Source organism: Ovis aries, chromosome 11, assembly GCF_016772045.2.
Source record: "Ovis aries strain OAR_USU_Benz2616 breed Rambouillet chromosome 11, ARS-UI_Ramb_v3.0, whole genome shotgun sequence".
NCBI classification, from domain to species: domain Eukaryota; kingdom Metazoa; phylum Chordata; class Mammalia; order Artiodactyla; family Bovidae; genus Ovis; species Ovis aries.
The window spans coordinates 42073806-42090363 of NC_056064.1; the positions used below are offsets into that span (position 1 = coordinate 42073806).

The 16558-nt window shown below is 39.7% G+C and overlaps 1 protein-coding gene across 9 annotated transcripts in view; it reads right to left on the reverse strand.

Moving 5' to 3' along the window:
- STAT5B (signal transducer and activator of transcription 5B) overlaps positions 1 to 16558 on the reverse strand; it is a 76013-nt gene that overhangs the window by 23191 nt on the left and 36264 nt on the right. For 7 of the 9 annotated variants that reach the window (XM_060395634.1, XM_060395632.1, XM_060395633.1 and 4 more), the window contains 2 exons: positions 3863 to 4000; positions 455 to 611 (listed from right to left, as the gene is read on the reverse strand). In XM_060395634.1, the coding sequence (XP_060251617.1) occupies positions 455 to 611; positions 3863 to 3990 (285 nt within the window). In that variant the 5' untranslated portion in view covers positions 3991 to 4000. Of the gene's footprint in view, positions 1 to 454; positions 612 to 3862; positions 4001 to 15529; positions 15611 to 16558 lie in introns of those variants that run through there. The other 2 variants (XM_042255961.2, XM_012186117.4) reach the window with 2 other exon arrangements.

Consider the following 16558-nt stretch of genomic DNA (forward strand, 5'->3'; position numbering starts at 1 on the left):
GTACTGCAACTACATAAGAGAAGGTTCATATGCTTAGAAAACGGACACTGGAGTACTTGAGGGACAAAGGGGCATGATGCACACAACTTTCGAGCGATGGAACCCTGTGTGCACGTCCATGCATGTGCGCACCTGCGCGTGGGTGTGTGTACACGCATGTGTGCAGAGGGAGAGTGTTGGAAAGCAAATGTTAACGATGCTGAGTCTGAGCATATGTTCTTAGTATCAATCTTGTAACTGTATAAATTTGAAACGGTTTTCAAATAAAAGGTTTAAAAATGGCAGCTACAATCACAAAACCAAACAATAAGAACTTTACACGTTGTCACATGTGGCTTGGCAACACGTGAAAGGAGAGAGAGAAAACCTCTGAATGAAGGAAGAGCCCCCGCAGGGAAGAGAACGCAGCGTGGCCTGGGGCTCACACGGAGCGCGGCCCCGAACTCATGCCCACCTGCAGCTGCGTGGCGTAGTGCCCCAGCTTGATCTTCAGTAGGAACCCGTCTTCCCCCACTTGGTGCTCTGCCTTCTTCTGCAACTCCTGCACCAGGCCCTCCAGGAGCTGGGTGGCCTTAATGTTCTCCTGTGGATTATCAAGATCTATTGAGTCCCTAGGGGAAAGAAATTACATACATATGTATACATACATGCATACAGCCTGTATAAATGCAGCCTCAATGCACCATACCTGTTCTGGGCCTCAATTGACTTCTTTACAATGCTCACTGCAAACTTTAGGCAACTGTCCAACTCAAACTGACTAGATATCTACATGAATCTATTTCCAGTCCACTAGTTACCTTAGTGGACGGTATAGCATATTTTCTCTTTTTTCTTTGCAGTGGACTGCCCATTCTCCTACTGACTCGCTCTGGTGCTTATGCTATTTGCTTCTAGGAATGAAGGGAAAAGGAAAGTGCTTTGTGTGCTCTGAAGGAAATAAGGACTCTGATAATTTCCTATTTATAGTCACCCGTTCAAGGGTGGAAGGGGGCACAGGGTCAAGAATGCTCTGTGTGTTTTTGCCAGCCTCGACTTGTATGTGTTGCTAATTTCACAGGGAGTATTTCTTCAGTAAAGACAGGTGAGTTAACAGAGTTACTTCTAAGAAGCCCTGGAAATATGATATTAAGACAGATGAAGCCTACAAGTATTCACACAAGGCAGGCATTTGTATCACTAGCTGCAGATTTGGGACATGTAGGCAGGGCTGACTCCTCCAATGAACCAGAAAAATCACTTTACAGGCTTCACAGTAATTCAGAGCCACTTAACTGGTGGCAGGGCTTGGGTGGTCTCCCTCCCTCCCTTCTTCCTCCTCTCTCTTCCTTCCCCCACTCTTCCCTCTCTCCCCATCTCTGACTCGCTTTCTTTTTTTAAACAACTTAATCAACAATTGCTATTGGGCAGTACTGTGTTACTTAACTCTGCTTGCTGAAGAAACCTAACAGCTGTCAGATTGAAATAACATTCATTACTGCTGGTGAGTCTGCAGCCAAACAAGACATCTGGTGATAGCTAAGCAGCTCTGTCATCTCTACACAGCCCCGAAGTTAGGTAGAAACTAATTTCTAACAGGGGCACAGACAGGTACACCAAAGCACTGGTAACATTACTTCATCAACTAATATGCTCGAATCTGCCCTCTTGAGAAGGCAGCAGAGAAAGCCAAAATTTAAATATGCGTGCTATGTACCAAATATGTCTAAATAAAAGCCTTGAAGGAACGGAGGCAGCCCTGCACCTCTGTTCTGAATGGCAATAATGCTCCTCATCTGAGGAATCCACTCTTCAGAAGAATATTTTGGAGTATAGGTGCTTTAGAATGGTGTGTTTGTGTCTATCGTAGAGCAAAGTGAATCAGCTATATGTATACATACATCCCCTCTTTTTTGGATTTCTTTACCACTGAGGTCACCACAGGTCACTGAGTAGTGAATCCACTCTTGAGAAGAGCCAATCTCTGAGCAAAACTCATGGTAATCAAGTACTACGAGTTCTCGGACTTTAAAACTTAATTCTCTTCCATAAATGTACACACATACATATATATACAGACACACACACACACAAACTTTCTTAGCTTAAACATGAAGAACTGAAGATGTTTTACTTAAAATCTTTATATTCTTAAGCCCAAAACTGAATAAAATTCAGGTTTTCCTTGACATAAACACAAGACTTTTAACATTCGTTTGATAAGAAGACTACATGGGAAATCTACTAAATGAAATTTTAGATCAACAGAAACTTCCTACTAATGTTTTCCTGAACTCTCCAAATCTTTAAAAGAAAATGAAAATGAAATGGAAAAGCACCAGATGAGGTGCAATTGACATGCTCACATTCAGTACCTTTTTTTTTTCTCACTTAATTGCATGAGGCTGAGATTTTTTTAATTGCCTAGAAAATTGCCTTCCTTTGGCGCGCTCCAGCTTTGGAACAGAAGTCTGCTACTAACACAAGATCGCAGTGATTCTGAGGCAACATTACTGATGGGTATACAGCTCGCCTCAAATAGCAGCATAAAGGCTGGTTTCTCCTGTTCTCCTGGCCATGATGATGGAGGCCTGAAGTATCCGACGAACATGACAGATCAGCTCGAGACTGGTAACTGGCATGTGCCCAGGCCCTGCTCAGAGCAGCAGACAGCCTGCGGCCTGGCGTGCAACAGCATTGTTGATTATAAGGCTTTGTCGACAGTCTACTGCAATGTACTAATTTTGAAATAATTTAAAAATGATTCCCCCCTGGATATATAAACAGTAATTTGAGAAATCAGAAAAATAAACATGGCTGTTGAATCTGCCATTAAGAGTAATTATTGTTAACATTTTGGTGTATTATCTTTTAGTCTATATATATATGTATATATATACAAATTACATATAAATTTGAAGACACCAAAGTCATCGTTAAACTTGTTAATAATACACTTTATTAAATTTTATGCATATGCATACCTTATCTGACCCGTTAAATACTAAACTCTGTGGACAAGGGCTTCAGTGTTTTCATATGAACTCCACTACCTACAACACTGCTAGATACTCAGTTTTGTTGACTTTTTGAAAAACTTTATTTTTAATTTGAGGATAATTACTTTATAATATTGTGATGGTTTCTGTCATACATCAGTATGAATCAGCCATAAGTATACACATGCCCCCTCCCTCTTAAACCTCTCTCCTTCCTACCTCCCTCCCCATCCCACCCCCTCTAGGATGTCACCAGCTTTGGGTTCCCTTGAGTCATACAACAAATTCCCACTGGCTATCTGTTTCACATATGGTAATGTATATGTTTCAATGCTATTCTCTGAAATCACCCCACCCTCTCCTTCCCCTGTGTCCAAAAGTCCGTCCTTTGTGTCTCTAGAGAAGTTGTGGTTACATGTACACAATGGAATATTACTCAGCTATAAAACGGAACACATTTGAGTCAGTTCTAATAAGGTGGATGAGCCCAGAGCCTATTATACACAGTAAAATAAGCTGGAAAGAGAAAGACAGATACCACATATTAACGTGTATATATGGAATCTAGAAAGATGGTACTGATGTGTTAGTACCATAGTACATAGTACCATAGATGGTACCTATGTGTTAACTGTTTTTTATGAGCAGCAATATTATAATGCTTTTATCCAGAATTTATTATTAAAGGAAACAAACCCTATTTAAAAAAAATCCCAGTAGTTATTCCATCTTCTTAAAATTTAAGATAGAATACCTTTTCATGAGTCACATAGCTTTCTTTACAAATGTACAACTTTTAGAGTCTTCATTATGTTATCTTTCTGATAAAACTTCAATATGCTTGTGCCTCACAAAATATGACAGAAAAACCTTTATTTACTTACCAAGCTTGGCTTTCAATCCACTGGGATAAGTAATGGCGCACCTCAATGGGGAAATGCTGACCATACAGTGCTTGCATCTGATGAAGGGCATCTCCTTGGAGCTGCTGGGCTTGTATCCACACAGCCATGGTTTACAATCTGTTAAACAAACAGTGGTTTGCATTGGTTTCCCCCCCCCCCCCCGCCACCCTTTAAATCCACTAGAGTAAATACTCGATTATAAAGGCTGGCGATAAATGCATTTAAGCCCTTTTTGACAGACTGAAGATTGGTATTCTTAAACTGAATTTTAGCTTCAAAATGCTTTCAAAATGTAGACATTCAGTGCGGCCATGGAAAGGTGTACAACTGGGTCTATGAAGCTCTGACTACAAAATGTACAGAAGCCCTATAACGAAAAATGCAAATTCAGCATTAAGGAAAGAACTGCCTATAGTTTTGATATCACAGACATATTCTTTCTTTTACATGTGTTCCAAACTTGAAGTAACAGTAAGCAGCATTTCAACAGTAATGATAAATAAGTAGCACAGGGATTTTGTTAAATAATCACTTATTTTAGATTTCATATTTTTACTTTTAAAACGTGCAATAAAATACATTGCCATTTTGAAAAAGACCCAGTCAAAGAAAAGTGGTAATATCTTATGCATGGATTGAACCCTACGTATTATTACTATTTACCTAAACAGTAATTATTTGCACATCAAAGGAACAGACTTATCTGGAAAACAACCCCAAGGTTCATCTTCTGAGTTACTGCTAAGGAACTTATGAAGCAATGTTCTGTTAAAATTAAAGCATTTAAAAATCTTTCAGACACTGAAAACAATATATTCCAGCTAAGAGTTAGAAATAAAACCCATTATATTCCAATAGTGGGTAGATTTTTAAAACACTCACTTGATTTCAGGAAAACAGTTTTATAAAACTGCCATGATACCTTTTCAGACTCACCTAAGAATTTTTAATTCATTTGGCAGAAACTCTTTGGGGTGAAACCAGACTGTGGCAGCAGCATTACTTTCATGAGCACAGGGGCCTCCCTGCTGGCCCAGTGGTTAAGACTCCACGCTTCCACTGCAGGGAGCTTCTGAGTTTGGTCACTGATCAGGGAACTACAATCCCACACGCCGAGTGGCCAAAAAATGTTGTACTTTCACGTACACAAAGGAGACTAAAACTACATCTTGCTCTAACACTATGATCCACAGTGTGGAGTTTGATACAAGGCAGGGATATCTTGAATCCCTTCCAGAACTATCTGACGACTGATTTGTACAATTCTCCTATAACTCGTGCTACAGTCAGGGTCTGGTGAATTAGAACTTTGGTTTTGTTGAACATCAGAGACCACACAAGTGTGTTATGAAACAAAAATCCCTTCTCTGTTAGTTGTAGTTGTCCGATCGCATAACACAGAGCTATTTATGGGACAAGTTAGTTAGCCAACAATGAGATGTGGGGTGGCTGCCAGTTATCTATTTTAGATTTGTGCTATGCTATAGAACATTTGTGCAGTGTACAACTTTAATTAGGGCTTTTGAGCATTAAGGCTGGGATCACTGTAAGATCACCCAAGACATCAAATTCCAGCCTTGAAATTTGATGAAATTTTTCAAATTCTCACTACAAAGAGAAAGACTTGGATAAAACAGTTCTCTCCAGAAGGAATCCCACAGTAAAATCAAACATCCGGAAGACATTTAATTGTACAATATAATTTCTAATCAAATGACTCATCATATCTCAAGATTTTGGAAAACTGGAACAGATACCAAGGCATATTTTTTGGACAAAAGGTAAAGGGATGGATGTCATGGTTGAAGGTGCTTAGGCAAGAATGATACAGGAATAAAGAAAATAATTCAGTACTATTAATCTCTCTTAGTGGTAAGGAACTGGAAAGAAGCAGGACCTCCTCATAGCTCTCTTAGTGAATATGTGTATAATGCCTACAGATACAAAAATGATCTTGCATCCTGCGTTCATTTACTGAATTGACCCCAGAGACAAAGGAAGGAAAACTGTGGGAAAATGTTTATCTTCAAAAAGACTCCTCAGTCCACCCAAATAAAATAGCAGTCTGCTAACTCTCTATCCTCTCAGTTCACTTTCTTTTTCTTGGTATCATTTATCACTTCCTGATGCTTTTGAACTGCAGTGTTGGAGAAGACTCTTGAGAGTCCCTTGGACTGCAAGGAGATCCAACCAGTCCCTTCTAAAGGAGATCAGTCCTGGGTGTTCTTTGGAAGGAATGATGCTAAAGCTGAAAGTCCAGTACTTTGGCCACCTCATGCGAAGAGCTGACTCATTGGAAAAGACTCTGATGCTGAGAGGGATTGGGGGCAGGAGAAGAAGGGGACAACAGAGGATGAGATGGCTGGATGGCATCACTGACTCGATGGACATGAGTTTGAGTGAACTCCGCGAGTTGGTGATGGACAGGGAGGCCTGGCGTGCTGCAATTCATGGGATCGCAAAGAGTTGGACACGACTGAGTGACTGAACTGAACTGAACTGACATTTATTACGTATTTGTTTAATGACTTCCCACTAGGGAGAAAGCACCATGAACACAATGACTTTGTTTTGTCTTATGCTCTTTCTCTTGGGCCTAGAATTGTGCCTGGCAAATAAGCATTCAGAAAATTTTTTGTTGTTGCATAAATAAATGTATATACAGAATTTGGTTAAATCTATCAGCTCTTTCCAAAGTCATCATGGAACGAGATATCAGTATGAAATACCAAGTCAAGAAAATGAAACAGATTCTACACTTTGGGTGAGTCTATATTAATAACGGTCTGCTGCTGCTGCTCAGTCGCTTCAGTCTATCTGTCCCTTAATCACATATGGCACCGCTTGTAATTTTCTCTTTTAGATTTTATTAATTTTTGTCTGTTTTCCCCGCTGAATAAGAACCATAAGTGAGCGAGTACCTACTATGGGGGCATGCCATGGAAGTAAAAAGTAGTAAGCATTTGTTCAGTAAATAAATACATACCAAATATTTGGTAAATACGTCACAGGTTCTGCTGCCTGAGCATAATTCCAGGAGTTATTACTGTTTTAAGAAAGAAATACTATGCTGATATGCCACATAGGTAGGAATATTATATAAATGGCACACTATTTTGTTAAGCTTTGTACTAGTTCTTGGTTTTTATAAAAGAGTACAATGCTGAGCTCTTACAAGTTTTCAGAATATTTTTTATGGTTCTAAATATGAACATGCCACAACAGTTACTTTCTAAAATGCCATCTGAAGGATAACAGCTGATAAACATAAGGTGGTAATCTCTTTACTTTGATAAATACAATATACGTTAATTTCACTACAAAAAAAATGCTTTGATAGAGCTGGAAAGTACACTTTGCCTACCACTGGCCAAAAATGTAAAATAAAAACACTAAGCAGTACAAATCATCTTTATTTTTAAACTAAAAGTTATTTACACATGGAATATGAGATGACCTACTGAGATTATCATGTAACAATTTAAAATATGCAGTTTAGAAAAAAAAATGACTTCCCCCTACCAACTGCGTTAATAAAGCCTGGACTCTAAGTGGTGCTTTTCTCCATGCACGTCAAAACTTCATACACGTTCTGCACACATTGTTCGGCTGAGCCTACACCTGGTATCAGCTGACTCCGTCCTTTCTCACTAGTGCTCGCGCAGCCACTGAACGCTACCACCCCCACAGAGTATAGTGCATGCGTGCATCACACATAGTGACGCTACCCCCCACACACAGTAACTGCACGTCTGTCCTCAATACACGCTTTCTTCTGCTTATTTACGGGCAGCTCCATCTTCAATGTGTGATGTTCTGACAAGGGAAGTGGTTTGTATCTCTGGTAAATCACCACCTCTGAAGACTGGGAAATGGATATACAATCTTATTTTTAGCCAAAGATGAGAACTATTTGAGCTCTGCGAGTTGCACTCTTATTGTTCATAAGCATTCCAAACAACCCCAAACCACCCTGGATATAGAATCTTGTGCTTTCGAAAGCATAAAGTATCTACATGGACCCATATATCTGGATATGTCCTAGGAGTCCCAAATACAGCAGACCCACAGGCACTTGAAAAAAAGGGTTTCAAAGTCTAATAGCTCATAATGTTACAGACTTAATGAAAACTGAAGCAAAGACTGTCTGTTTACATAAATTAAACAATATCAGTGGGTGGAATTTAAGGATAATTTTGTCCCGATAATAGATATCTTTGTATTAGATGCTTTCCCTTTGAGAAGCAAAACATAAACCTTTGAGGAAAAAAAAAATCACTCTCTCTGAAGATTCTAAAATATTGTGGCTAAAGTCATGCTATAGCCAACTGTAGGGGAAGAGAAGCAGCTGGCAGGACCACCGAAAGTTCCCCAAGCGTATCTGCCACTTGCAAGAATGAATTCTGGCTTGGGATGAGAGTGGGAGTTTCAAATGAGCACAGGGGGGAATTCCCTGGTGGTCCAGTGGCTGGGACTCCATGCTCCCAATGCAGGGGGCCTGGGTTCCATCCCTGGTCAGGGAACTAGATCCCCCATGCCACAGCTGAGGCTCCTGCCTGCCACAGTGGAGCCTGGGGGTCTTGTGTGCTGCAACTGAGACTCGGCCTAGTCAAATAAATAAATATTTCAAAAAGTGTGTGCAGGGATTTGGTCTGCCGGATTCACGTGTGTAATTCAAGTATTCTGTAAGTCTTCTCCACCCCATCACAACCACTGTTCCATTCCATCCCAGGGCCAAACTCTCTACAATGGAGATAATGGCAAGCTCACCTAAACAAAGTTCTACAAAAGATTTAATAACCTTTTAAACCTCTCTGGGCCTCAGTTTCCTTACTTGTAAAATTATGTCTCTCAGGGGTTGTTGTAAGAATGAGTTAACATGGGCAAATGCTTAAAACAGTGCCTGGCTCATAGCAAATGCTCAATCTTATTCTGACTTTGCAACCTTAAACTGATAAAATGGTGTCCTTCTCCCCACCTCCGATTTTAACTCATTTCAAGTAAGTACCTTCCGAAAAGTCGATCCTCCCACAAAGCGCTCTTGCTGTCTTTCTCCTTAACCAATATCCTGCAGATAAATTTTACCCCCCTGTTAAAAGCCCATCTCTTAATCAATTTCACTGGCAGGAGGACTTTCACGGATGAGAACTGATGGAGGCTGGTGGAAAGGCATTGGGAGGACTGTTTCCTCACCTCTGAACAAAGGAATTAAGAATTGTGAAGGGCAGCGCAGTGAGAGCAAGCCTGTCATAAGTACACTCGACTCCAAAAAGGAACATCCATTCAGATGTGCTTGCTTGGCAGCCGGAGCAAAGCTTTCTCCTATTCCTTCCAAAGAAGGACTCCTACTAATTAAAAGTATGAATTATGAGCAACAAATATCTTGATTCCTCTAATAAATAAACAGGAGAAATAAGAATGAAAACTGAATTAAAATAACATTTTATTAGTGTTTTTATCCACCATCCAGATTTATCATTTAATGTCATTTACTGAACACTTGCTGCATTGTTTTATAGCAATGAGGGCTTTTATGAGTCTACTCATACAACCCGCACAAAAACCCCAGGAGGTAGCCCTATTATTGTTCCTACTTTATAGATGAAGAAATTGAGGTTTAGCAAATTAAACAATATTGCAAAATGGTGTAGTAACTTCAGAAAACCATCTGGAGGTTCTTCAAAAGGTTAAATATGGAGTTACTATATGACCCAGCAGTTTCACTCCTAGGTATATGCCTAAGAGAAATGAAAACATACGTCTACAAAAACTTGCACACAAATGTTCATAGCAGCATTATACATAATAGCCAAAAGGCAGAAACAACCCAAATGTCCATCAGTACACGAGTGGATAATAAGGATATGAATGGAGAAATAAAGCAGATAAAATGGAATATTATTCAATAGTAAAAAGGCCTGAAGTACTGAAACATGCTATAATATGAATAAACCTTGAAAACATGATGCTAAGTAAAAGAAGCCAGATATAAAGGGCCACATATTGTGCATTCCATTTAAAGGAAATGTCAGAAATACGCAAGCCCATAGAAGCAAAGTAGACAGGCGGTTGCCAAGGACTAGGGGGATGGGCGGTGACTTTAATGGGTGTGGGTTTCCTTTGGGGGTGAAACATTTGCCCCACGTCCCACTCTGCTGAGGTGTACCCTCTGGGCTGGGTCTGGGCAGCCTGTACTCTGCCACTGCACCGTGCTGACTCTGTCCCAGGGACTTGTGGTCGTGGTCTGGCATACTGTGTTTTGTATTTTTCTGCATGTTTGTTATATTTCATAACTTAAAGGAAGAAAATGAGTAAGAAATTAGAATCAGAAACCTAATATTGCAGGGCTCTGATTTGGGCAAAGGCTTGGGCTACTTGGCAGATGAAACAGAAGATGTACAAACATTGCTTGTGATCTGAAAAAGAATATGATCTGGCAAGGAGTTAGGATTCAAAACTGTTAATCATATCAGCACCACTTGGTGACTGAAGGACTTTGGATGCAATATAAACAGCAAGTTCTCTGTTGTTTTTTCCTGCTTTACTGTCAATACATACGTCCAGTGGCAGTGATCACCTAGTAGTAGGAACCTGGAGGGAGAGAAAACTATGAAATAGTGGCAATGAAGGATTAAGACTTTGTTCATACTAAAATTGGCCTAACATCAAGGAAGAAGGTTAGTGTAAAACTATCCCATCTAGAAGCAGGTCAACACTGCAGCCATCTGCTCTTTAAAAACATTTTTTTCTAAACACTACTTTATAAGCCATCGGAAAGGCAATTCTCTAATAAAATCAGATTATTAAACAGATGGGAAGAGAACAGAACGAATAAAAGTATTTGGCTCACAAAGAAACAAACAAGGAAAAATTTGCCAGGCAACACAGAGATGATAAAATTCTGGGAAGGCAATCAGTCTTAAATCTTTACGTCACAGTGAAATTACTGCATATTACTTTGGGGAGAGGGGAGGAGGTCGGGGGGGAAGGTCTCCCTCATGCTACACTGGCTCACAGCTTGAACGGCGCCTGTTATCGTTATTTCTGTGTTGCAATCTATTTAGCAACTTGGACAGCCCGCTTGGGAAGAAGCTACATCAATAACATTTTTCAGGTAACTAAAAACGTTTACTATAGCCCCCAAACAATGACTGTCTGCATTACAGAAGAGTGAGAAATGATCTGAGGCTGCTATGTAGCCCTATGTCAGCCTCAGAATTTCAAATGTAGGCTTTTAAATTTGTTTATTTTAAAAAATATTCATTTATTTGGCTGCACTGGGTCTTCACTGAGGCACGTGGAATCCTGACCAGGGATAGAACCCAGGCCCCATGCACTGGGAGCAGAGAGTTTTAAATACTGCACCACCAGGGAAGTCCCTTGAATGAGGGTCTATATACGTACCCATTTTATACTGTTAATCAAGACCAACTCATCTTAGACTGTCTTTTGAAAAGGTCAAATCCTTTAGTTCAGGACATAGAAATTCCTCAGCTACTTCAATATACTGAGTTTCTACACCATTGAGATGAATTATAATCCCTTCCCTTCTGCTCTGAAGTTTTGTTTAAAAGTCAACTTATTAATAAATCTACATGTTTCTAATCTTTTCTGCATTAAAGTTCACAGACTCCCTCTTACCACTGAAAATTATAGTATTAAATTTCCACTTGGGGACTACCTTGGTGGCCCAGTGGCTAAGACTCTGCACTCTCAATGGAGGGGGCCCAGGTTCAACCCCTGGTCAGGGAATCAGATCCCACATACTGCAACTAAGAGTTTGAATGCCACAACTAAAAAGATTCTGCATCCCACAACTAAAAACCCCACATGCCGCAACTAAGACGTGGTGCAGCCAAATAAGAGAAAAAATAAAATAAAAAATTTTCCACTTAGCAAAATTTGCTTTGAAGAACCCTCAGCATGAGGTCAACTCCTAAGGACAATAGTTCAGTAGGATACACAACAGTGAGAAATTAGAAATAATCTAAATGTCCAAAATAAGAGACTGGTTATTAAACTATAATATATTAATCTGATAGAATACTGTGCAACAATTTAAGTGAAATATAAAGGCTATGTTAAAATATAAGGCTGTAGATACATTTTCTAGAAGTAAAGGAATACTAAATGAAAAGTGTTTGCCAGAGGACACATACCAGAGGAAGGTCAGAGAGAACTATAAACAGCCATTACATTTAGGTGAAGAAGTTTTGGTACAATTTTTTGTAACTTTTTTTATTTATTAAATTTTGTTCAAAATGTAAAACCTGAAATATAAGTTTAATAATTATGGGCAATTGGCATTGCTCCCTACCCTATAGGAATTAAATATAAACGGATATGCAAAAGACATAGGGAGAAATACTTCCCATCATGACAGTACCCAGGTTATGGCAGTTTCTTACAAGTTAAGTAGTCTTGAGATTTAAGTAGGGCATGAGATATTTATACATTTTTTAAAAAAGAAATACAATTCTATCACTTTCAATATATAGCAACAATGTGTTTTCAAGCAGCGGTTCAAGACTATTAATAGGTAAGAATAATTTGTAATTTTAACATCTATTTATATTTTATTTAAATCCTTTAAAATACCTTGCATTCATTAACTGTTCATACTATTCTTTTAATAAACCCTAGAAGAAACAAAAAGGTGTTTATGTGGGGAGTATATAAAAAGGGTTAACAAAATTTTGGTAGGTTATGAGCTTATTTAACTTATATGCAGAGTACATCATGAAAATGCTGGACTGGAGGAAGCACAAACTGGAATCAAGATTGCCAGGAGAAATATAAAAAACCTCAGCTATGCAGATGACACCACACTCACGGCAGAAAGCGAAGAACTAAAGAGCCTCTTGATGAAAGTGAAAGAGGAGAGTGAAAAAGTTGGCTTAAAATTCAACATTCAGAAAACTAAGATCATGGCATCCAGTCCCATCACTTCATGGCAAATAGATGGGAAAACAGTGGAAACAGTGACAGACTTTATTTCTTTGGGCTCCAAAATCACTGCAGATGGTGACTGCAGCCATGAAATTAAAAGACGCTTGCTCCTTGGAAGAAAAGTTATGATCAATCTAGACAGCATATTAAAAAGCAGAGACATTACTTTGCCAATGAAGGTCCGTCTAGTCAAAGCTATGGTTTTCCCAGTAGTCATCTATGGATGTGAGGGACTATAAAGGAAGCGGAGCACCGAAGAATTGATGCTTTTGAACTGTGGTGTTGGAGAAGATTCTTGAGAGTCCCTTGGACTGCAAGGAGATCCAACCAGTCAACCCTAAAGGAAATCAATCCTGAATATTCATTGGAAGGACTATGCTGAAGCTGAAACTCCAATACTTCGGCCACCTGATGTGAAGAACTGACTTATTGGAAAAGACTCTGATGCTGGGAAAGATTGAAGGCAGTAGAAGGGGACAACAGAGAATGAGATGGTTAGATGGCATCACGGACTCAATGGACATGAGTTTGAGTGAACTCCGGGAGCTGGTGATGGATAGGGAGGCTTGGCATGCTGCAGTCCATGGGGCCACAAACAGTCGGACAGAACTGGGCAACTGAACTGAACTGATGAATCTATGGAAATTCATTATACACTATATTTTGTGAGTGTTTGAAAATCTTCATACCAAATCGTTCAGAATACCAAAAGAAAAAAAAAAGTAAACTAGAACTTAGACCAGGTTGAAGATTATTGATCTCAGAGGGAGTAGAGCTGGAATGTAAAAAGTTTTCCTGTGACTTCTGGAAAAAAAAAAGCAAAGAGAAAAGAAAAAAGAGGGTATTTGAGAAAGTCCTATTTCAAGGCAAGAAATAATACATACTTAGATTCATGTTTAGCTCTTATTCATCTTTGACATGATTAAGCAATGGTCACTGCAAACTTGTGCCAACAGCAAATGGCATGAAATACATAGAAAACCACTGTCAGCAGTGCAAGAATTCCTTTTTAAAAACTCTATTTCCCTTACCCCTAGCAACATACCTGGACACAACTGCCCTAGGTGAAGGCCCTTGACAGTTTAAGGGTAACAATTCAAGGCCTCCGGAAGCAAACAGTTACCTGATCAGCTTCCAGAAAGCCTTAGCCACCAATTCCTAACTTTACTCCTATTCAAAGGCCAACAGAACTGGGGAAATCTTCCTTTTTTGTTGATATCAACTTATTTTGTGCCAGAACCTATACCTAAAGCCAAAACAAGGTTTGCACTCCCTTTTGGATTCTTCACTATCTCTGGAAGGTTGAACAGATGAGGCCAGCTTCCAAGAACGGGAAATGAGCACTGCAGGGCCACCTTGCTAAGGAGAGATCAGACGTCAATCTCATGAGGTTACTCTCTGCGCCTTTTTTGTACACTGACACTGATGCTCACTCAACAGTCTTTACTATTAACAGTAAATCTTGGAAAGGGACCAATAATACATTGGGAAAGCATGCCTATAAACTGAACTCAAATTAAATGCAGAAGAATATGGTATCTTGCCCTCTTTTCAGGTAGCTATGTTCTCTGCACTCACCAATAATCATAATCAACTTCATTTCTGTACTTGACGATAAATCCTTTCAGAAAACAAAATTTTAAAACTGAACCTAAATATGTTTGGGTTAAAATGCTGGAAGACTAAAATCTTTTAAGAGAGAAATGTTTCATCAGCTAGTTCCTTTGCCTTAGCAACTTGCCAAGCTAAGTTGCTTTGGTTGTGTCTGACTCTGTGCGGTCCTGGGGTCCATAGTCCACTGGGCTCCTCTGTCCTTGGAATTCTCCAGGCAAGATACTGGAGTGGGTTGCCCTGCCCTCCTCCAGGGGTCTTCCCGACCCAGGGATTGAACCCAAGTCTCTTACTTTTACCTGCACTGGCAAGCAGGTTCTTTACTACTAATGCCACCTGGGAAGCCCTTGGCCTGCTCACTGGATGATATGCCAATTTGGAAGCCCAACTGAAGCTTCCTGAAGAAAATGCCAATGTGTGGGGTATAATACTCACTGTGTCTAGGTAAAACAACTCCTGCAGAAAAAGTGGATCCAACAATGGGCAGCAGATATGGTAAGAAGTTAATTCTAATTCTGAGATGAAATGACATTTATTATTATTTTTGAATTGTTTTTCAACTTTTTATTTTACATTGGAGTATAGTGGATTGACAGTGTTGTGATACTTTCAGGTGGACAGTGAAAGGACTCAGCCATACATATACACGTAACCATTCTCTCCCAAACTCCCCTCCCAGCCAGGCTGTCACAAAACACTGAGCAGAGTTCCTTGTGCTATACAGTAGGTCCTTGCTGGTTATCCATTTTAAATATAGCAGTTTGTACATGGAAATGACATTAAACTAAGAGCTCATGTTTTAAAAAATAAAAATGGCCTCTCAGGAAAAAAAAGGTGATCCAGTATAAGAAATAATACTGATATCAAGACATTCAACATTAAGATGAATTAAAACTGAATGCAAAGCAAGTGTCCACAGCATAAACACTGGAACTTGACAATAAAATACAATTCTCTTTGCTAAAACAAACTACTTTTTCTGGAAACAGATACTCTTTATCTACTGGCATATCTACACACAGCTCAGCTCCCTGAACCTGAGTACTTGTTCCTGCAACACACACAGCTGCACCGAGAGATGCCCACCTCTTAACTAACAGCTTACGCGCCAAGCCAGCAGCCAGGATAGCGGCAGAACCCTTCTGTGTATATGTTCTTTCACAGGCTGCACTGTTACAGGAAGAAACAAAGAGCACCGATTTCCTTCCAAAAGGTCAGCTGCCTCAGACAGACCAAACAGAAAGCAGTTAATTCTTGCCAACTTCCCCTCCTGCTTCTGTAGCTAGTACGCAACAGCATTCGGTTTCCAGTAAAGCTCCAGAGAAAAACAAAGCAAATGTGAGACCTAGAACCTATGTAATGCGGTGTCTCACTTGACTAAGTTAAAGACAATAAGATCACATGGAGCTACACTCTTTAAACAGCAGTGGGACTCAGGAACTACCAGATTCCATGTGGACTTCAACACGAGGCTTGGAACCATCCTAGGCTTCATATCAATGCTAATGCTCAAGAAGTCTCCACCTAAAAATAAAGTGGCATTTTGTCTATAATAAATGTGGCCACATACAAGGCCCCTAGTTGACTGATTTAAAAATAAATCTTTAGCTTTCCTCTTCTCTAACTAAAGTCCAATCAGCTATCCAACATGTTAAGGCACTGGCCAGGTTCAGTGCTGACAATCAGAAAATGCACATATACAAGGGAGATATATTTCCTTAGACAAAACATGGTGAAAAGACTGTACAACTAGTAACAAAAGGGGGAAGAAGACAGAAAATATGATCTTAAATCTTTGTGAGGTAGTAACCCGTGACAGTTGTGGAACAATATTAAAGACCCCTCACCCCCAAAGAAACAATATTGCATTCTCACACAGACTTCAAGAGAGCATCTAGGCATTTAACCTTCCCAGAGGCAAAAAAATTAAATCTTTTTAGTTTAAAAGTGAAGAAGAGGGAAGGAAAAAGGAAGACTTTTTGTTTTCTGAACCAGACTGATTCCTGGCTTAGCTATCTGCATCCAGCTTACAAGAAAATGTGATGGGTCCTTCGGAAAGGCTCCTACAAGCATGTCACAGGGCTCTGTGTAGTTTCTAACTCATTAGTTTCAGGC